Source organism: Phoxinus phoxinus, assembly GCF_949152265.1.
Source record: "Phoxinus phoxinus genome assembly, chromosome: 7".
Taxonomy (NCBI): Eukaryota; Metazoa; Chordata; class Actinopteri; order Cypriniformes; family Leuciscidae; genus Phoxinus; species Phoxinus phoxinus.
Genome location: NC_136882.1, coordinates 19,245,883 through 19,262,772, shown reverse-complemented (window position 1 = coordinate 19,262,772; position 16,890 = coordinate 19,245,883). Strand labels below are relative to the sequence as shown.

At 38.1% G+C, this 16,890-nt stretch overlaps 2 protein-coding genes across 5 annotated transcripts in view; one reads left to right on the top strand and one right to left on the bottom strand.

Annotated features, from left to right (window-relative positions):
- Nucleotides 1–1,784, bottom strand: part of hao2 (hydroxyacid oxidase 2 (long chain)) — a 42,273-nt gene extending 40,489 nt beyond the window's left edge. For 2 of the 4 annotated variants that reach the window (XM_079618264.1, XM_079618269.1), the window contains exon 1: nt 1,461–1,744. The gene's annotated coding sequence lies outside the window, so the exon portion shown is untranslated. Of the gene's footprint in view, nt 1–1,460 lie in introns of all 4 variants that reach the window. The other 2 variants (XM_079618266.1, XM_079618270.1) reach the window with 2 other exon arrangements.
- Nucleotides 1,648–16,218, top strand: wars2 (tryptophanyl tRNA synthetase 2, mitochondrial). The gene is made up of 6 exons (XM_079618274.1): nt 1,648–1,897; nt 9,772–10,029; nt 12,689–12,769; nt 13,359–13,441; nt 13,541–13,659; nt 15,119–16,218. The coding sequence occupies exons 1-6, from the start codon at nt 1,793–1,795 to the stop codon at nt 15,574–15,576; spliced, it is 1,104 nt and encodes a 367-aa protein (XP_079474400.1). The 5' UTR covers nt 1,648–1,792; the 3' UTR covers nt 15,577–16,218.
- Nucleotides 16,219–16,890: the final 672 nt, after the last annotated feature.

The following is a 16,890-nucleotide window of genomic DNA, read 5'->3' as shown; positions in this document are numbered from 1 at the left end:
AGAAGTTAAAATTATATCAATATCTTCACTTTCTTTTGTGGTAGAATATGACAGTCTCAGTTTACATTCACTTTCATTACATGGAAAAAAATACTATGGAAATCAATGGGGCCCATCAACTGTTTTGTTACTGTCATTCTTCAAAATATCTCAGAAATAAAGCCATACAGGTTTGGAACAACATGATGAATGTGAGTAAATGATGACAGAATTAATTTTTTTTGGGTGAACTATCCCTTTAAGTATTTATTTTTTTCTTTTCTAAATGGATTAAATCTTCGTTTATGACATTTATGCAGTAAAGCGTTTTTGCGCCCTTCAGGAAGGGAACGTTCCAAACAAAAGTGAACTCCCTCTATCGAAGTAGCGAAGGGTAGGCCTACTACTTGCTACTACTACTATTGACTAGTTCAAGGAAGTAATTTTATGGTCATGTGTGTATACATATAGACAGGCCTATTTATATATATTTTATTGTTTTTGAAAGAAGTCACTTATATGCTCAGTGGCGCCTCTGGGAAATTTTTAATGGGGTGGCCAGTGGGGGACAGTAAAAATCCTAGGGTGGGACACTAAAAAGATTGTATTGGGATTGGGGATTGTAATTCCTGTGTAAATACATTTATACTACTGATGCACCTAAATAAAAATTCAAGATGCACTCAGCCAAAACCAAAACCGGAAATGAAAATAGTTTAGCCTAATACAATTTAATAATCAATTAATTAATTAAATGTATTTAATAATTAACTCTCAAATAATACTGAGTTGTACAAACATTTAAATGACACATATGGCAGGTTTTATATCAACTTTTTAGTAATAGAATTATATTTTTACTCTATTTTTATTGGTGAAATATCAACATTTAAACAACAGCCCATAATAGCCTTATAATGAAATTGTAATCTCGTGCATATATTTATCAAAATGTTCCTCTCTAGAGTTTATTTTTTTATGGTTATGGTCATTGAATAGCTTTCCTGAGGTAGAAATGTGACTAAGTGATATTGTTTACTAGCTGTTTTATTGGCGTTTTTCAGAACTGATTGAGCAATTCCATGAGATGATTTCAATAATTTGTAGGCTACTGTATCTTTCAACATATACCTTCTGATATTTATTCACGTTTATTTCGTGCTATTGAGCTATATATAGGCTCACATGTCGCTTGAACTGAGCGCCAAAACACATTTGAATTTTAAACAGAATTTTAAAGCGGGCCATTCTTTCACATTAAGTAGCAAAGCGCAAAGCTTATTGTGGTTTTTGGATGTCAAGTTATGATGTTTTGTTTTGTGAAGTTTTGTTCACACATCAACTGAAAACAGACTGATTTCTTATGGAGTTAGATAGAAAGGCTAGTAAACACTCTGGGATGACCTGAGACTAAAACTACAAAAATTAATCTTTTTTACAAGGGAAACAAGCATGGTGTGTAAATTAATATACAGGCTTACTTGTTAGTTGTGTCCGTTTCAAGTTCAAATTGATCCTCACACGAACACTGAAGTAGGCTACGTCTTCATTGTGACTTGTGTCGAGTGAGACAATTGTGGCCAGCTCCCTTCAAGTTCTCTGCTCTTCGGAGTGAGGCTATGGCATATAAACATAAATATAGGCATTAACATATTAGATGAAATTCCTATATAGGTGTTCACTTTGATTGAAATTCGGGATTAGGTGGGATTTTCATGGGCAGTTCCTTCTTAAAAAATGAGTGAGTCACCGACCTGTTTTGCCCGATGTCCCTTATTGGACACCGTACTTGTGTGTTTATGATTAATTCAAGATGGCGCTGTCCATGAAGTGTAACATGAAATCTCTGTTTCGTTTTATTCACACGAGTAATTCCCATCGAATATTATTCAAAGCTGGAAAAGCGACGGGAACAATGGTAAGAAGGTCTTTTATTTTTACTATTGTTTTATTGGTCAGTTTGAGAGCTTTACGGAGGATCTGTTATATGTTCACCTTCAGTGGAAACCTCTGTTCTGTAATGGATTGAAAGTATCCGACAAGTGTAATTGTCAATCTAAACACATAACAGTAGCCTATGTAATATAGTCTTTTCAAATAGACTAATGTGTGAAAACTGCATTGTTTAAAAATCGCTTTGCTATTGTTAGTTTTTTTGTCTTGCTATATAGTTGTAAGTGCCTTTTTGCTAAAGCTTTTAAATGTCTAGAATAGTTTGATATTAGTGGCAGTAACATTTATTTAGCCAGGATTACATGTAACATGCAGCATCTTGACATTGTTGTTAACTGCAGTGAGTAAATTAGGGTCTGTGGTGCTGCAGCTTATAAATGCACAAACACCCACATTTACACTATCAGAAATTATTAAGATTTTTTATTTATTAGAATATTACAAGGATTTCTTTAGGATAATGTGACACTGAAGCCTGGATTAATGGAGCCTCGGTGAACATAAGAGCCTTCAAAAACACTTTCCCCCTCATGTCCAAGAATTTTTCACATTTTGTATGATCACAATAACAACATAAAGATTATCTCATGGTTCTATAAAATATGACACTTTTTGCAGCAGAGTTCGGGTAAACAAAATCATATTGTGAATTCCATTTTATTTCAAACAGATTGGGAAATGTTTTGTTGTGTTGTTCAACTCTGTTGAGAAGTAATAGGTTCCCTTATTTCAAAGACTTTGTCTATTCCCTTGTGCTGAATTTAGTTGTTTTAAATTATGAAAATAGTAAAAGAAAAGAGTTTTAAAAAAGTTTTGTTTTGTCCCCCCCCAAAAATATTAAGAGTACTGTGGCTTGGCAAATTAGTTGTGGCGAATCTTATGTTTTTCTCTGTTGAATATTTTTAATAATTTCTGTGAAATCATGAAATATATTTTTACTTTGATTAGTGCACAACAAATTCTCTCATTTTTTTATTACAATACTTTGAATTTTATTGTATAGATTTTTATTGTATACGCCAAAGGACAGAAACTTTCTTGGAAGTATTCAATTAAAATTTTGACAGGAATGAAAACGAGGCTGTGAGGGATTGAAGTACAGTGCACTCAATTGATTATACAACGTCTTTCCGGAAAAACAAACAAACAAACTAGTTGAGAAAAACTCCTTTAAACAGTTTTGAAAGTTGTGAGTTCTAAAAAATTAATTGATCTAGACCAGTGGTGTCCAATCCTGCTCATGGAGGGCCACTGTCCTGCAAAGTTTAGCTTCAACCCCAATTAAACACCTTAGCTAGCTAATCAAGGTCCTGCTAAGCATTCTAGAAACTTCCAGGCATGCGTGTTGTTGAGGCAAGCTAGAGCTAAACTCTGCAGGACAGTGGCCCTCCAGGACTGAGTTTGTACACCCCTGATCTAGACCTTTATACAGTGCTTGCCATTGTAAAGACTGTAAGTCTATCCCTCACAGCCTTGTTTTCTTCTGTGTACAATTCAATATGGTATCACCTGACTAAGGTCTAGCCTATTGTGATGTGTGTATCCAATTGAAGAAAAAGAGTGAAGACTTCTTGAACAAAAAACAACTTTTTTCCTATAGGAATTATTTGGATGGTTGTGGTTTGCTATTGCTGTGATGTCATATGAGTGACAGGTTGTCCCGCCCTAGTGCCAGTAAACACATCATTAGAGAAAAGATGTCGCTGCAAGATGGAGGGCAAGTTATTATGAAGGCACATAAATTTAAAAATAATTATGTGAATGGATAATTAATTTATAATAAGACTGCAATATTCCAAAAAAATAAATAGTTTTGATTTCATGGTGGCTGAGTAGTTGACAGAAAATGTACATTAACTACTTTTTTATTTTTATTTATTTAAATCTAAACCTATACCACTTTTATATTTAGATTATCTTGACCCTCCTTGCAAAACTCACTTGCTCATTCTTGCTCAATTAGCCATGTCTCACTGTTAGGAACCATCCTAAAACAACACTGATTGTAACAGCCATCACAGCCTTTTTTTTAATATATATATATATATACAGGAATCCTGGTACTCAAAGTGAACTGGAGTATGTTAAGGAACTGTTAATTAACAATGCAATTCCCTAAGTGTATGTAACTCTAACTGGACCTAAGCACAGTAAATTATAACTAGTGTGCCTTTTACTGAGCATGCGAAGCCCCCACTGCCTTGACTTGATTGACAACCCGTTTTATTTGATGGCTTCAGCACACTTGCCGTGTAGGAATGTGCGTCCACCGCTGGCAGCCAGTCTCTGTTTTGTTAACTACAGGCAGTGTGTCGTTTGGGACGCTAAAGTGCAGAGTGCTGCGACTGTGGGAGTGAGGTTACAGAAAGACGTCAAAACCCATCCCAACAGTCCTTTATTACCAGCAACAACATTTGAAATGAGGTGTTGGTTTTCATTTGTTTTAATTCTCTCCAAATGTCGGGGACAGCCAGTGCGGATGTTCACAATGCTGCTAGGTGTGATGTGCGTCAAAACATGGAGTGTATTCCTGGCAAAGGAAGGGTTATGGAAAGTCATTTAATTATGGTGTGAAAACCCAGAGATGAGCACAGATTTAAACAGTTCAAATAGATTTCTCACCAAGAATAAGTGAGAGGGGGAATTTAACCTAATGAAATATGCCTATAAATAAATCTTGTATATAAAATGTCAAAAATGGTCTCAAATCAATCCGCTTGGCAAGCAAATAAAAGGAGCACTTCAATAAGGGGATTAGTCACTTAGATTTTCTTACCACAAAAATTAGCAAGTTTCGACTAACAAATGCTAATTAAATTCAGCATTAGCCTTTCACTCTGTGTTGAAAACTCTTGTTTTTGTTTCTGGAGCTGCTGAAATACCCCTGTTGTGTAAGTGTTTTATGCAGTTATTTAGACAATAAAAGTCATGTCAGTTTTAAGCTTTTGTTCCAATCACATCCCATCCATGAAACTTCCCTGATTATCCTTCCATACGTTGCAGCATGAGGCAGCAGGATGCAGTGGGCCTTCGCTCCAAGCTGTGTTATAAAACACGACGCTCCCTATCCGGCCCTTAATCGCCTGTGGTCTTAATGGCTGATATCAGTCATCTCAGCCTTGTGTTGCACAAGAAGGAAACGGCTCTTAATTCTTCTTCAGGTCTAAATGCTCTAACTCTCATGTCAGCTAAAACCATTAAACCTACTCCCAGAGCCGCCCGGAGAGGAAACCGTAGGAAAGGAGGCGCACATGAGCTGGGCCTGATTATATTTATTAATTACACGATTTGTTTTTACATGTCAGCTAAGCACTTTATTTCACACTCCGCTGTGTAATTCAGTTCATCATTCTGAAGGATGAACGCAATATGTGCTGAATAACCCCTCCAGACCCCTCTAGCGCTCATAATATTTTTTATAATTTAGTGTATTTTGGCTCTAAATTCCTGTCGAGTAAACCTGGAGTTTTGTGCCTTACTCTGGCCTGTAGACTTATGGTAACAGAAAATCTGATGTAGTTAATTAAACCCACTATCTGGTATCAAGCTTCTGGGTTGTGTTCAAACCAACAGTCAGCTCTGCAGGAAATTAGAGGGAACGAGAAAAAAAAAAAAAACCTCTGGCTCATGAGTTCCTGAGTGTTACCATAATTACACATTGATAAATTTATGAGGTGTGTGCAGGTTATTTCTGCTTCGTTGTGACTTTTATGTGTTTAATTTGTCATTAGTAGGCTAGCGCCTCTGCGTTTTCCCTGTCGAGGCTCAAAAGGGAAAAAAGTCAGAGTGGATTTGTCCTTTATTTGCTTAGTGTAGTTTATAAAGGGTGTCCAAATATCACAATATAATCCATGCAAGACATTTATCCTTCTCCATGCCAGGCGTTGGGTTTTGGTTTAAGATTTCGGCAGCCTTTTCTGTGTAGCTTGCAAATAATTATATTTCATGTCAGACTAAGCGTAACATATCTTTTAATATGTAATGCGATCAGCAGAGGGAGGATTGTATTGAAACAAAAGCGATTGGTCCTAAACGGTTCAGGGTTTGGCCTCCGAGCCGCGGTCCGTAGTGGAGCGTCTGTCCCGTCCTGGTTATTTTTGGAGCGCGGTGCGGCCCTTTCTGCTGGGAGCGCTGTTTTTGAAGGGACTCCAGCCCCATTAATCAGGCCGGGGACCCCACGGTGTGAGAGGGCCCCCAGCCCTGGCTCTCCACACTGCGAGTTTCTGTTCCTCTCCCTGCGCTCTCCGCACAGTGTGAAGCGTAGAGGAACCTCATCAATCTCACCTGTCCGAAACGTCAACCGCAGATTTAATCAAACGCTCCGTCTCCTGCCCCCCTGCCACCTCCTGTACACCACAAAATACCTCTGTCTCCTGCTCATTCTTTCTCTGCTTTTTTGGCTTTGTCACTCATATTCTCTAATGTGTTTTCCCCTCCAAACAGGTCTTGTTCCTGTTTTATTTTCTATCGTTCGCACTTCGCTTCAAGCTGAGTGTGTTTCAGTACGGCAAAAACACACATTCCCCACCGTTTCGGGCACGGGAAGGTGCATAAAAATGATTTTCTGCTCTTTACTTCACCAAAGCGGGGCTTTGTTGGGTAGCCCAGCAGAGAGTGGCAGGATTAAGGCATGTGTTTCTGCTGTTCAGCGTGATGTCTGTTTTAATAGGGTGAGTGAGGCGATGCTGATAGACACTGTAACAGTAGGTTCTGTGTGTCTGAAGCTTAGTGGGGGACAAATGGACTGGGGCGGGAGGGTCAGAGGTGCCGTTCAGAACCGGCCTCACGCTCCCTCTCTGATATGAGCTCCTGTGGAGAGCTTCTCTACATTTACTGAGCTGCTGATGCTTTCCTGCAGAACCATAAAGGGTGGTGAAAGGTAGTGTTGGAATTGGCATGCAAAGATGGCCGTCACTGGCGAGATGTCAGAGCCCAGCTAGGCTGTCTGTTTCGTCAAGGTCTTGATGGCTCTTTAGGGTTCTTATCGTTTCTTGGTGAATGTCTCTTCACTGTAAAAATTATTATCCGTAATTCATGGCAACACATGTTTGTCCATTACTTTAACTCATCAAAATAATTTAAGTAATTTCAACTTTATTTTTAAGTTGTAAGAGATACAACTAGACCGTTTTTTTTTTTTTTTTAATGAGTTGAAATGACTGTAGCCAGTTTATTGTACTTAATTTAAGGCAGCAAATATTTTTTTTTTCATAGTGTGTGCACAGCAGTGGCCAGTTGTTAATTACAAGCTCATTGTGTCAGTCCATGTCCAATTTTAACTTGGACATCTAGTGGAGACCCAATGCTTTGCCTAAATACAACAGACAATAAAATGTCTCTATAATCAAACAATAAAATGATTTTATCATTATTATGTATTTATTATTTTTATAGGGTTTGTGAGTGTCTGTCACTTCAGACGAAAAATTTAGATTTTGATCGGACACATCATTTGACGTATGAAAAGTGTTTTATTTTCGCTATTTGAAAACCTCTGGGTTATAACATGTCCTTTCTGAGCATGAAAACCTTTAGTATAATTGCAAACTGTGTGTGTGTGTGTGCTTTTTAGGTCCTGCTGCTGTCAGGTGTTTAGTCTGTTGGTATTGCAAAACCACCAGTTTTTTTTATTTTAATGCAGAACTTTACCATTTTTGAGCCATTTGAGATGGAATCACCCAAAATACTCTAGACCTCCACTCACTGGCAGTTGACTGAAAAACCAGTATTATTCATATACTGTATCTAGTTTTTTCTAGACTAGCTCTCTCTCTATTCTGCACCTACTGGAACACACACAGACACTCTTACAATTAAATACTCCTACAAAGTGCCTACATGAGTGTAAGAACAGAGACCGTAGGTGTATACATGTAACCCTATCTGCTTGCGCACACATTGTACGGTTTAATGTGTACTCCATATGGTAGACCTGTAGGAATTTTGTTGCTACTTTGCTGCACTGTGGTACAACAGTGTTGCGTTTGTCAGTGTAAAACATTAGGAGAGAAGTTACTGCTCCTGCCAGGTGTCATCAAGAATGGGTTTGTGCTGGTGGGACAGCTGAGGAGACAGTACATTTGAGTAAATGGGTGAAATTACTGTAGGTGAGAATGGAAATAGTATATAGTGTGTCATGATTTATTTGTCAAATTAAAAGTATTTTATTTCACATTAGACTTTAAATTAACAGGGATGCTGTCTAACATCTGTGTTTGACTTAAGCATTATTTATTCCTGACAAATTTTCAAATGACAATTTAGAGCCTCACGACACTGTTTTTTCTGTACATTTCAGAAAAGTAATTTCACTATTAAGTCAAATTGCATTAATACATAGTTTGATGTATAATGTATAAAACAAATAAGCTTTTTCAGTTGACTTTAGACTAAACAAGGACATTTTAAAAATGCTGCAGTAGTTATTTATTTATGGCATCAACACATATAAATAAAGATTGCAGAATTAGGAATTTCTGTATTGTTTAACTGATGTCCCTATCATTGTTAAAACCTTCCTTAATAAATAATGAAAATGACATTGAAAACAGTCATTTTTCAGGTTACTATGTAATGTGCCTGTTAAATATAAATTCCCCCATCATCACACCAGCTGCCAAAAAAATGTATTTAAAAAAATCAGATTTTTAAGACATTCCTTATTGTCTGCAGATGGGAGGTACGATATGCTGATTATTCCTTCGGTATTTGGGACTAGTGTTGTTTCAGCTTATGTGTGATTGTCTCAAATGACACCATTACCATGTCTGGATGGTTAATGATCGGCCAGAGGGGAAGAGGGGAACAGCGCAAGGTGAGAGAACACATGAACCAGGCTCCGTTCTGCCCCAAATCACTTCTGACACCTCGGAGAGGCCCTGTGCATTCAGGCCACTGCACTGCAATTACTCACCCGGTAATGGCATAAATGGCCTACTCTTTCCTTATATATAGGCTAACTAGCTAATGACACTGGATCAGTGATTGAATTTCCTTGGCTATAGGCTTCCCTCAAGCCAAACTGATTTTAGATCAGCCATAGATCTTAGATTGTAAATGGACCCCAAAAGAAGTTACCTCATACATGTGATGCGGGTGTTAACGGCTATATTCATGCAAGTGTGCTTTCCGTGTTTAAATACTCTTATGTTGTAATGATAATCTTTTCTTAAAGATTAGATTATTTGGGAGTTTTGAAAGTTGAATTTTTAAAAGTTAGAGTTTGGACGTTTTGAATTTAGTTTTTTTTTTCAGAGCATCAACAACGCCTGAGCTTACTGCCACCAACCACTGTCAGAAACATGTCTCATCTAGGCCTGCTAGTAACACAATATTTGTCCAGAGGTCTGTAGGCAAGAATCTCTCTCTTTTTTCTCTCTCCATAAAGACTATGGAGTAGGGGCTTCCTTCTCTGTCCAAGCATTTTAAAATGAGCTCTTTGTTTTATTCTTCCCAATCTTTAATATACTTTATGGGTTTACAACATCACACTGCTTTCTTCTATTGCTGTTTCGGGCAGGACCACTACTGTGATTATTATTCCACAACTATGTCACTCTCAAAAGCTGCTATTGGCTGGCTGTGAACTGTGGAGTGTTTTCATTGGCTGTGGAGCAGTTCCGCTCTAGCACTTTCTCACCCAGTAGGGTGCTCTGTTAGTGTGAGACATGCTTTTGGATTTATCGCTTTGATAACATTCATAAAACTGTGTAATGCGTCCCCTTTCTTCATGTAGGTGCACCACCAACTTTAGTTACATTCACTTTTATGCCATCTTTTGTGTCTCCTATTATTGTTTGTCTTTCTTCTTAACCGATTTTGTTTTTTTTTTACCTACAGAGCCGCCCTAAAGGGCAGGTTTTCTCAGGAATCCAGCCCACGGGTGTTCCTCACTTGGGGAACTATCTGGGAGCTCTAGAGAACTGGGTGGCCCTGCAGGACGAGTACAGTACAGTCATGTACAGCATAGTAGACCTTCATTCCATCACCCAGCCTCAGGACCCTCAGATACTGCGAGACAACATCCTGGACATGGCCGCCAGTCTGTTGGCCTGTGGCATTGACCCGACTCGCTCCATCCTCTTTCAGCAGTCTCAAGTGAGTCCTGCTTTGAAGACTTGCTTCCAAGTAAACAACATGTATTTAATCACATTAAAGGGATCGTTCATCCAGGCATGAATATTCTATCATCATTTACTGTCGTTCCAAACCTGCATGACTTACTTTATTCTGCTGAACACAAAATAAGATATTTTGATGAACTGTTTTTACCCACACAATGAAAGTCAATGGTGTCCAAATGTAGGTAACTTTGGGATGACTTGAAGGTAATTGATGACAGAATTTTCAACTATCCCTTTAAACCATGCATAACTGCTACTAGTATAATATTTTTGAACTGTGCAGATCTTTGTTCTTCCCTGCTGCCTAAACAATGTCAAATAACGTCAAAGGCACCTTTCAAATAACTTCAGAAGTCTCATTCTAAAAAGGCGTCCGGTCGTTTTATTGGGCTGAACTACTGGCAGTCAGCTAAAACACATTTTCCATCGCCAAATATTTATATAATGGAGTTTTGCTTTAAATGCGTATTCTACCAAAACGATTTCTATCTCTACAAATTCTCGGGATGGGGAAAACGCATAGATTCGTTTTCACGGTTCACTTCAAAGTGACCACATGAAGCAGAAAGAGGAGGATAATAATAGATTTTACTGTACGCAGCAACTCGCTAGCTGTCTAGCACTTTTTCTCTCGAATTGAGCAACTTTTGAAGGGTAACTATAATAAGTGTGGACATGTTCTTCCTCTCAGCCACCTGATATGCTTTCAACTGTGTGTGTTTGTGTGTGTTGTGCAGCAGAGTAAAAGTGTGTCGGGGTTTTGTGTGTTTTCTCACTGGAACTTTGCAGCGAGCATGTGAAAACACACACACACACACACACACACACACACTCTCGCACTCCCCTGATTTGATTCCATTTTAACTTCATGCCACATATCTTGGCAGGACTGAAGACCTCCCATCGAACATACGAGCACAAGACTGTTCCACATGTGAAAATAATACCATGGCCCAAGGAAAACACTTGGCTTCATTGAAAAAAATGGTGACAAGCTAAAATCAACCGAATCTTAAGGACAGGGCTTTGTGTTAAAGCTACAGTATATGTGTATTTGTGGTAAATTGCACTTGAAACTCTTTTGCCAGAACAGCATCTACACAACAGAGAGATTTGTGTACGTTTCTGGAAGACTTGCGTAATTTAATTGTGTGTAAATTAGATCCTTTTTTTCACTCTGGACCTTCACATTTCTCTTAAATTAGTTTTCACTGATGTTTCTGAAGAATAAACAGTTTATATTTAGGGCTCTATTGGTTCACTTACTCTTGTTTTTTTTGTCTCAATTGATTGCACAAATCTGACAAATGAGGTCATCTGAGATATCCACCACCACTATACCATGATCCCTCAGTCATCTTTGTATCTGCTGTCTCGCCCTCACACAGATTAGCTAACTGTAATAAATATCACATTTTATGTTCATTCCTCTCGGGGTTTACATCAGATGCCTCAGAATCCTTTTGTGAGAGTATATGAGAGATGGCGCCGTGTCGCCAGCACCCATAAAGTTTAATTCTCTGAAGCAGAATGATGTTGAGGAGTGTTTTTCTTTCGAATCTGTGTGTGTGTGTGCATAATTCTGGGAACTGTGCAGATTTTAAAATGGCAGTCAGATAAGCTCTTTCATGATTTTGTAATGAGAGAAAGACTAGTTTGAGTTGGATGCAGTGAGGCGAGCCTCCTTGCTGTGCTACTGTGCACCTGTTGGGAGGTGGGGAACATCTTGTTCTCTTAACTACCACACAGGGGCGCTACGAAGATGCCTAGTTTACGCGTAATGTACTGTCACTGTACATATCAAGAGTAAGATCAATTATATTATAATATATAATTATATATGTAATATAATTATAGTAATTTATTATATATATAATTAATTATTAAATAATAAATATACTTAAGTTTTTGTGGAGTTGCACTAAATTTTGCAACCTTAACTAAACTTGCCATGTCCTGAAAACATCAAATTATCTGATATTTTAAAAGACTTATTGTCTTTGACACACTCTATATGATGGCCTTTCCTGTTTGGTTTTCTAACTCAGAAATGGAGAAATTCATTCTTTTAATGGGGCTTTTTCTTCATCATGATATCAGCTGCAGGTGGATTTGTCATTGAATAAATTATTCAAGAGATTTGTTCAAAAAACTGGTTCATCCTGTAATGAAACAAGTAAAGTATCTATGAGTGAGTCAATGAATCATTCATTCAAACCGTTAAAAAACAAAAACAATTCATTCATATTAATTACACTTTTTAAATAGACTGCAGCACTGAACATTTTGTCAGAACCTCTAGTAAATGTAATGTTATTTTGTGTCCGTTCAGAATCGTGGGAGAATCATGTTCTCAGTTTGAAACCAAAAAATCGTGATTCTCAATTCATCCAGAATCGTGCAGCTCTAATATCAGGACAGTTCACTCTGATTTTGTCAAAATAAAAGGAAATGTACAGAAATGCAAACACTTACTTACTTGCTATTATCATAGAAAAAGTGTGTTCAAAGCATTGCATGAATGAATTGCACTTTTAATGTATTTCTTGATGAATAAATTGATCGTACAAAGAAATGCGTGCCATGTAACTTTTGTTGTGAAAATCTAATTATTATACAATTTATCTATGCAGGTTGCTGAACATGCTGAGCTCGCATGGATCCTAGGTTGCCTTACCAGCATGCCGCGTTTACGGCACCTGCCTCAATGGAAGGTAATTACAGCACCTTTTTTTTTTTTGTGCTGCATTTATCAGTTGAAAAATGTTTTATTTTCATCTGCTCGTGATCGTGTTAAATAAAAATCCGCACGATATATTAGAGCCCTCTAGAAGATGGTAGCTTGCCAATTTAAATGTTCAAGCCTCCCTCTGTTTGTTGTCTATGTGGCACGGCGACAGGGTTTTCCTGTGCCGGTCGTGAGGGTTGGCGGACCTGGCAGGGAGAGACAGGGCTTGATAATGACTGTGATTCACCCAGAGAGGACAACCCTTTTATATTGCTGCTGACGGAGCGCTCGGCCAGAAGCCTCCCACCGCTGCAGGGAAAACACCTAGCTGTTTACTCAACAGCTGAGTGCATGTGAAACGTGGCGGAAAGTGGCCTTTGGATGCTGCCTGCGTGCGTTAATGTGGCAAAACTCCTTCATTCAGCCCGATCTGGGACACTGAGACAGCGCTTGATGTTAGACCTCATTGTAATAAGAAAACAGACAGCCAAATGTAATGAAAGGTGCTTTAGATTGATTTCAAACTTTCCTCTCTGTCCTTCCAGTGGTAAATCCTCCATTTCTTGTCCTTGCAGATGAAGAGCATGGAGAAGAATGAAGGCAGTGTGGGGCTTTATACGTACCCAGTGTTACAAGCAGCGGATATTCTGCTCTACAAGTATGACCGGCTCTGCTCTTGATGTGTTTTGTTCTTAGTGCGGTTATATTCCCAGCTTTTTGTGTGAGAGTGAGAGAGACTGATGTTATTGTTGTGCAGATCCACACATGTGCCAGTAGGGGAGGACCAGATCCAGCACTTGGAGCTCGCCCAGGACTTGGCCCGCATCTTTAACAACCAGTATGGAGAGTTCTTCCCCGAGCCTCGTGCCCTGCTCAGTATGTTTGGAAGTTCTTGTATTTATCTCATGACTTCCCATTTTAATCAGTCTGTTTTTCTCATAAAGGTTCACCTGCACACAAACTCTATAAAGTGGAAAAGTACGACCAATTATTCCGTGTCATTCAGCGAACACACGAATGAGTCAGTGCTCTCAAGTGTCTGCTCGAGCTCCCCGCTTTCCTCTCTGTGTGTTACACGTTCTGCATACACTCGCATAATAAGTCGTGCGCACACATGGCAGGCATGTTGGACCATCAGTTTGAGCTACAGTCTTTCATTCTCTATAATTATCGCCATCATAAAAGCACAATATGAAGCCAGTCATGTGTGCAATGGCGCTGTGATTAAAGGAATGTTCTCTTCCTTCTCTATCTGAGTGATGGGGTGATAATGGATTTGGGGGGTTTCCCTATAGTGACTTCACAAAGGACCGGTTCACGTCGCTCTTCTTACATGTGTAGGAAGACTGTGCCTGCATTCTGGTGCCAAAGCTGAAGAAGCCAAACAATATCTGTTGCACGGAAACCAAATCAAAGATCCGACCATTAGAGTCCATCTGTGTTGTGATCTCACAAAGAAATAATATTTACACAACCGCGTTGCTTTCCTGAGATACTTAATTTCAATCTGATGAGTGTTTGAGTGTGGTCACTGTTTAATGCTAATTTGCAGAAATTGATTTTATAAAAAGTGGAAAATTGCATTCTGTGATTTATTTTGTATTGAAATGATTAGGCAGTATTGTAAAAGGAGCATTTCAGGTGAAATCTGTATTAACTAGCATGTTTCCTGCACCATTTTCGGCACCATGATTCAATTACTCATTACATGAACCAATGAGCCAGTTCATTTAATGAATAGTTTTAAAAAAAAGTAGTTAAAAGTTTTCCATTTAAATATATTTTAAATATAATTTATTCTTGTGATGGGAAAGCTGAATTTTCTGCAGTTTTGAGTGTCACATGATCCTTCAGAAATCATTCTATTATTATGTAAATGTATATATTTCATTCTTATTATTATCAATGCTGAAAACATTTGTGCTGCTTAATATTTTTGTGGGTACAGTGTTTTTTTCTCTCTTCAGGTTGCTTTGAATAGACCATTCAAAAGAACAGGGTTTATATGAAATATAAATCTTCAGTAACATTATAAATGTCTTTACGGTCACATTATGATCAATGAAAATCATTGACCTAATGTGTCCTTGTTTAATAAAAGTATGATTTAAAATAAAATATTACTGACCCTAAACTTTTGAACAGTAGTGCATAGGAAAGACTACACTTTGAGAACTGGTACGGTACCCTTTAAGAGGTTTAGTTACTAGTAATATGTACACTTTTTGTACAAAGGTGTATCTTTTGAAAGGGTTCTGCCAGTGACTGATTTTGTGCCTTTTTCTTTTGAGATTGCAGATGAAATGTTTAACTTTTCCTGCCTTTTAACTCTCAGGTGTCACTCGAAAGGTGAAATCTCTCAGGGATCCGTCTTCTAAGATGTCCAAGTCAGACCCCCAAAAGTTATCCACAGTCTTCCTGAACGATACACCTGATGACATTGCCCTTAAGATTCGCAGAGCTGTGACAGACTTGATTTCTGAAGTGACCTATGAGCCTGAGAGCCGGCCAGGTGTATCAAACCTAGTCTCCATGCACGCGGCTGTGTCTGGACAGAGCGTGGAGGAGGTGATTCTGCTGGCTAAAGGTATGGACACTGGACAGTACAAGAATGTGGTTGCCGAGGCTGTTGTAGAAAAGCTGCAACCCATTCGTCTGGAGATCCAAAGACTGCGGGCCGACAGAGGCCATCTTGAGAGTCTGTTAGCCAAAGGAGCAGAGAAGGCTCGCGGCCTGGCGGTTCCTGTGATGACGGAAGTCAGGAAACTGGTGGGCTTTTATTATGGCAATTGATAAACTGTGAGATGCAACAAACTCTTCTTTGTCTGTCTTGATTCTTTTAATTTACTGGTGAAAAGCTTTTGGTAAGTAAAGGTACACCATATATTGCCCATGTCCGTTCAAATGCTCAGTTTTGTTTAATTACATCCTGTAGCCTACTTTTGACCATTTTCTACTTATTTAAACAAAAATAAACAATCTTCTTTTTATGAATTAAGTGGTAGATGAATAACTTGCGTTCAACATCCTTTTCAATCTCACCCGTGGCTCAACACACAACTGTTGAGCAGGAGAACCTGCCAGAGTTGTGGAAAACACTTGGCAGTCTGCTTAGTTGACCTCACACACACGTGTAAGAATAATAATTTAATGGTAGCCTTTTGCACTGATTTTTTCTCCTATAGGAATGTACCTGTGAAGAGGTTTCAAGATTGTCTGTCCAAAGCAAAATTATATGTTTTAAGGCAAGGCAATTGATAAAATTAGAAATGGTTTTAATGTCTTGATAAACTTAGTCTAAGATAAACCTTTATCACAAGATTTTATACCCATTTATCCCTGAAAAGTTTGTAACAAATACATTAATTTAATATGCCAGGAGTATAGCCAGAAGTGTGTTAGGAAAAATTCTCCAAAAAATAAATAAGTACATACTATAAGCTATATACTGTGTGTGTATATATATATATATATATATATATATATATATAGCCTATTTATAATTTTTTTTGAAAGATGATATTCAAATGCATAACCCAATAATGAATTTGTTGTTATAAATGAGTGTTCTTTAAAATGAGTTATGCTTGTAATTTTAAATTGGGGACGATTTCAAATCAAAGGTCTTTTTCATATTCCGGTTTATAATGACTTCAGCCGATTCTGCCTACTTTTCGAAGAAATAATCCTAAAAGAAGTCATCATAAATCATGAAAACTTTATTAACTGTACACTCATTTTCTCTGATTCTTTTAAATTGCGATTGGAAACGTTTTCACCGTCACACTGCACAGACATGCATTATTCTCCAAGCTGCGTTCTGAATTCAAGGATATATGGCAGGATTAGATGGGGAGTTTATTCGTTCCACAGGGCAATTAATGATCAGTCCAGCAAAATGATTCTTTGTTTTAGAGATGTTTTTTTCTTTTTCGCTCTCTATAGCCTATAGGCTGACGGAATGGCGAAGAAAAGACGCTTGTTATTTGACAGTTTTTACTCTTTGCTTTGAAAGTGTCATTCATTTTCGCCTTGTTCAAATACGCTATTTTTAGCTGGTGAGTTATGTGCCAGTCTGCCATTGTTGTAACGTTGGTATAGACTCCA

Excerpts from the sequence above, each read along its gene's own strand:
- wars2 (XM_079618274.1), top strand. The coding sequence starts at position 1,793 with ATGGCGCTGTCCATGAAGTGTAACATGAAATCTCTGTTTCGTTTTATT. Across the intron at positions 1,898-9,771 it reads GAAAAGCGACGGGAACAATG|AGCCGCCCTAAAGGGCAGGT; the intron begins GTAAGAAGGTCT and ends TTTTACCTACAG. Across the intron at positions 13,660-15,118 it reads CGAGCCTCGTGCCCTGCTCA|GTGTCACTCGAAAGGTGAAA; the intron begins GTATGTTTGGAA and ends TTTAACTCTCAG.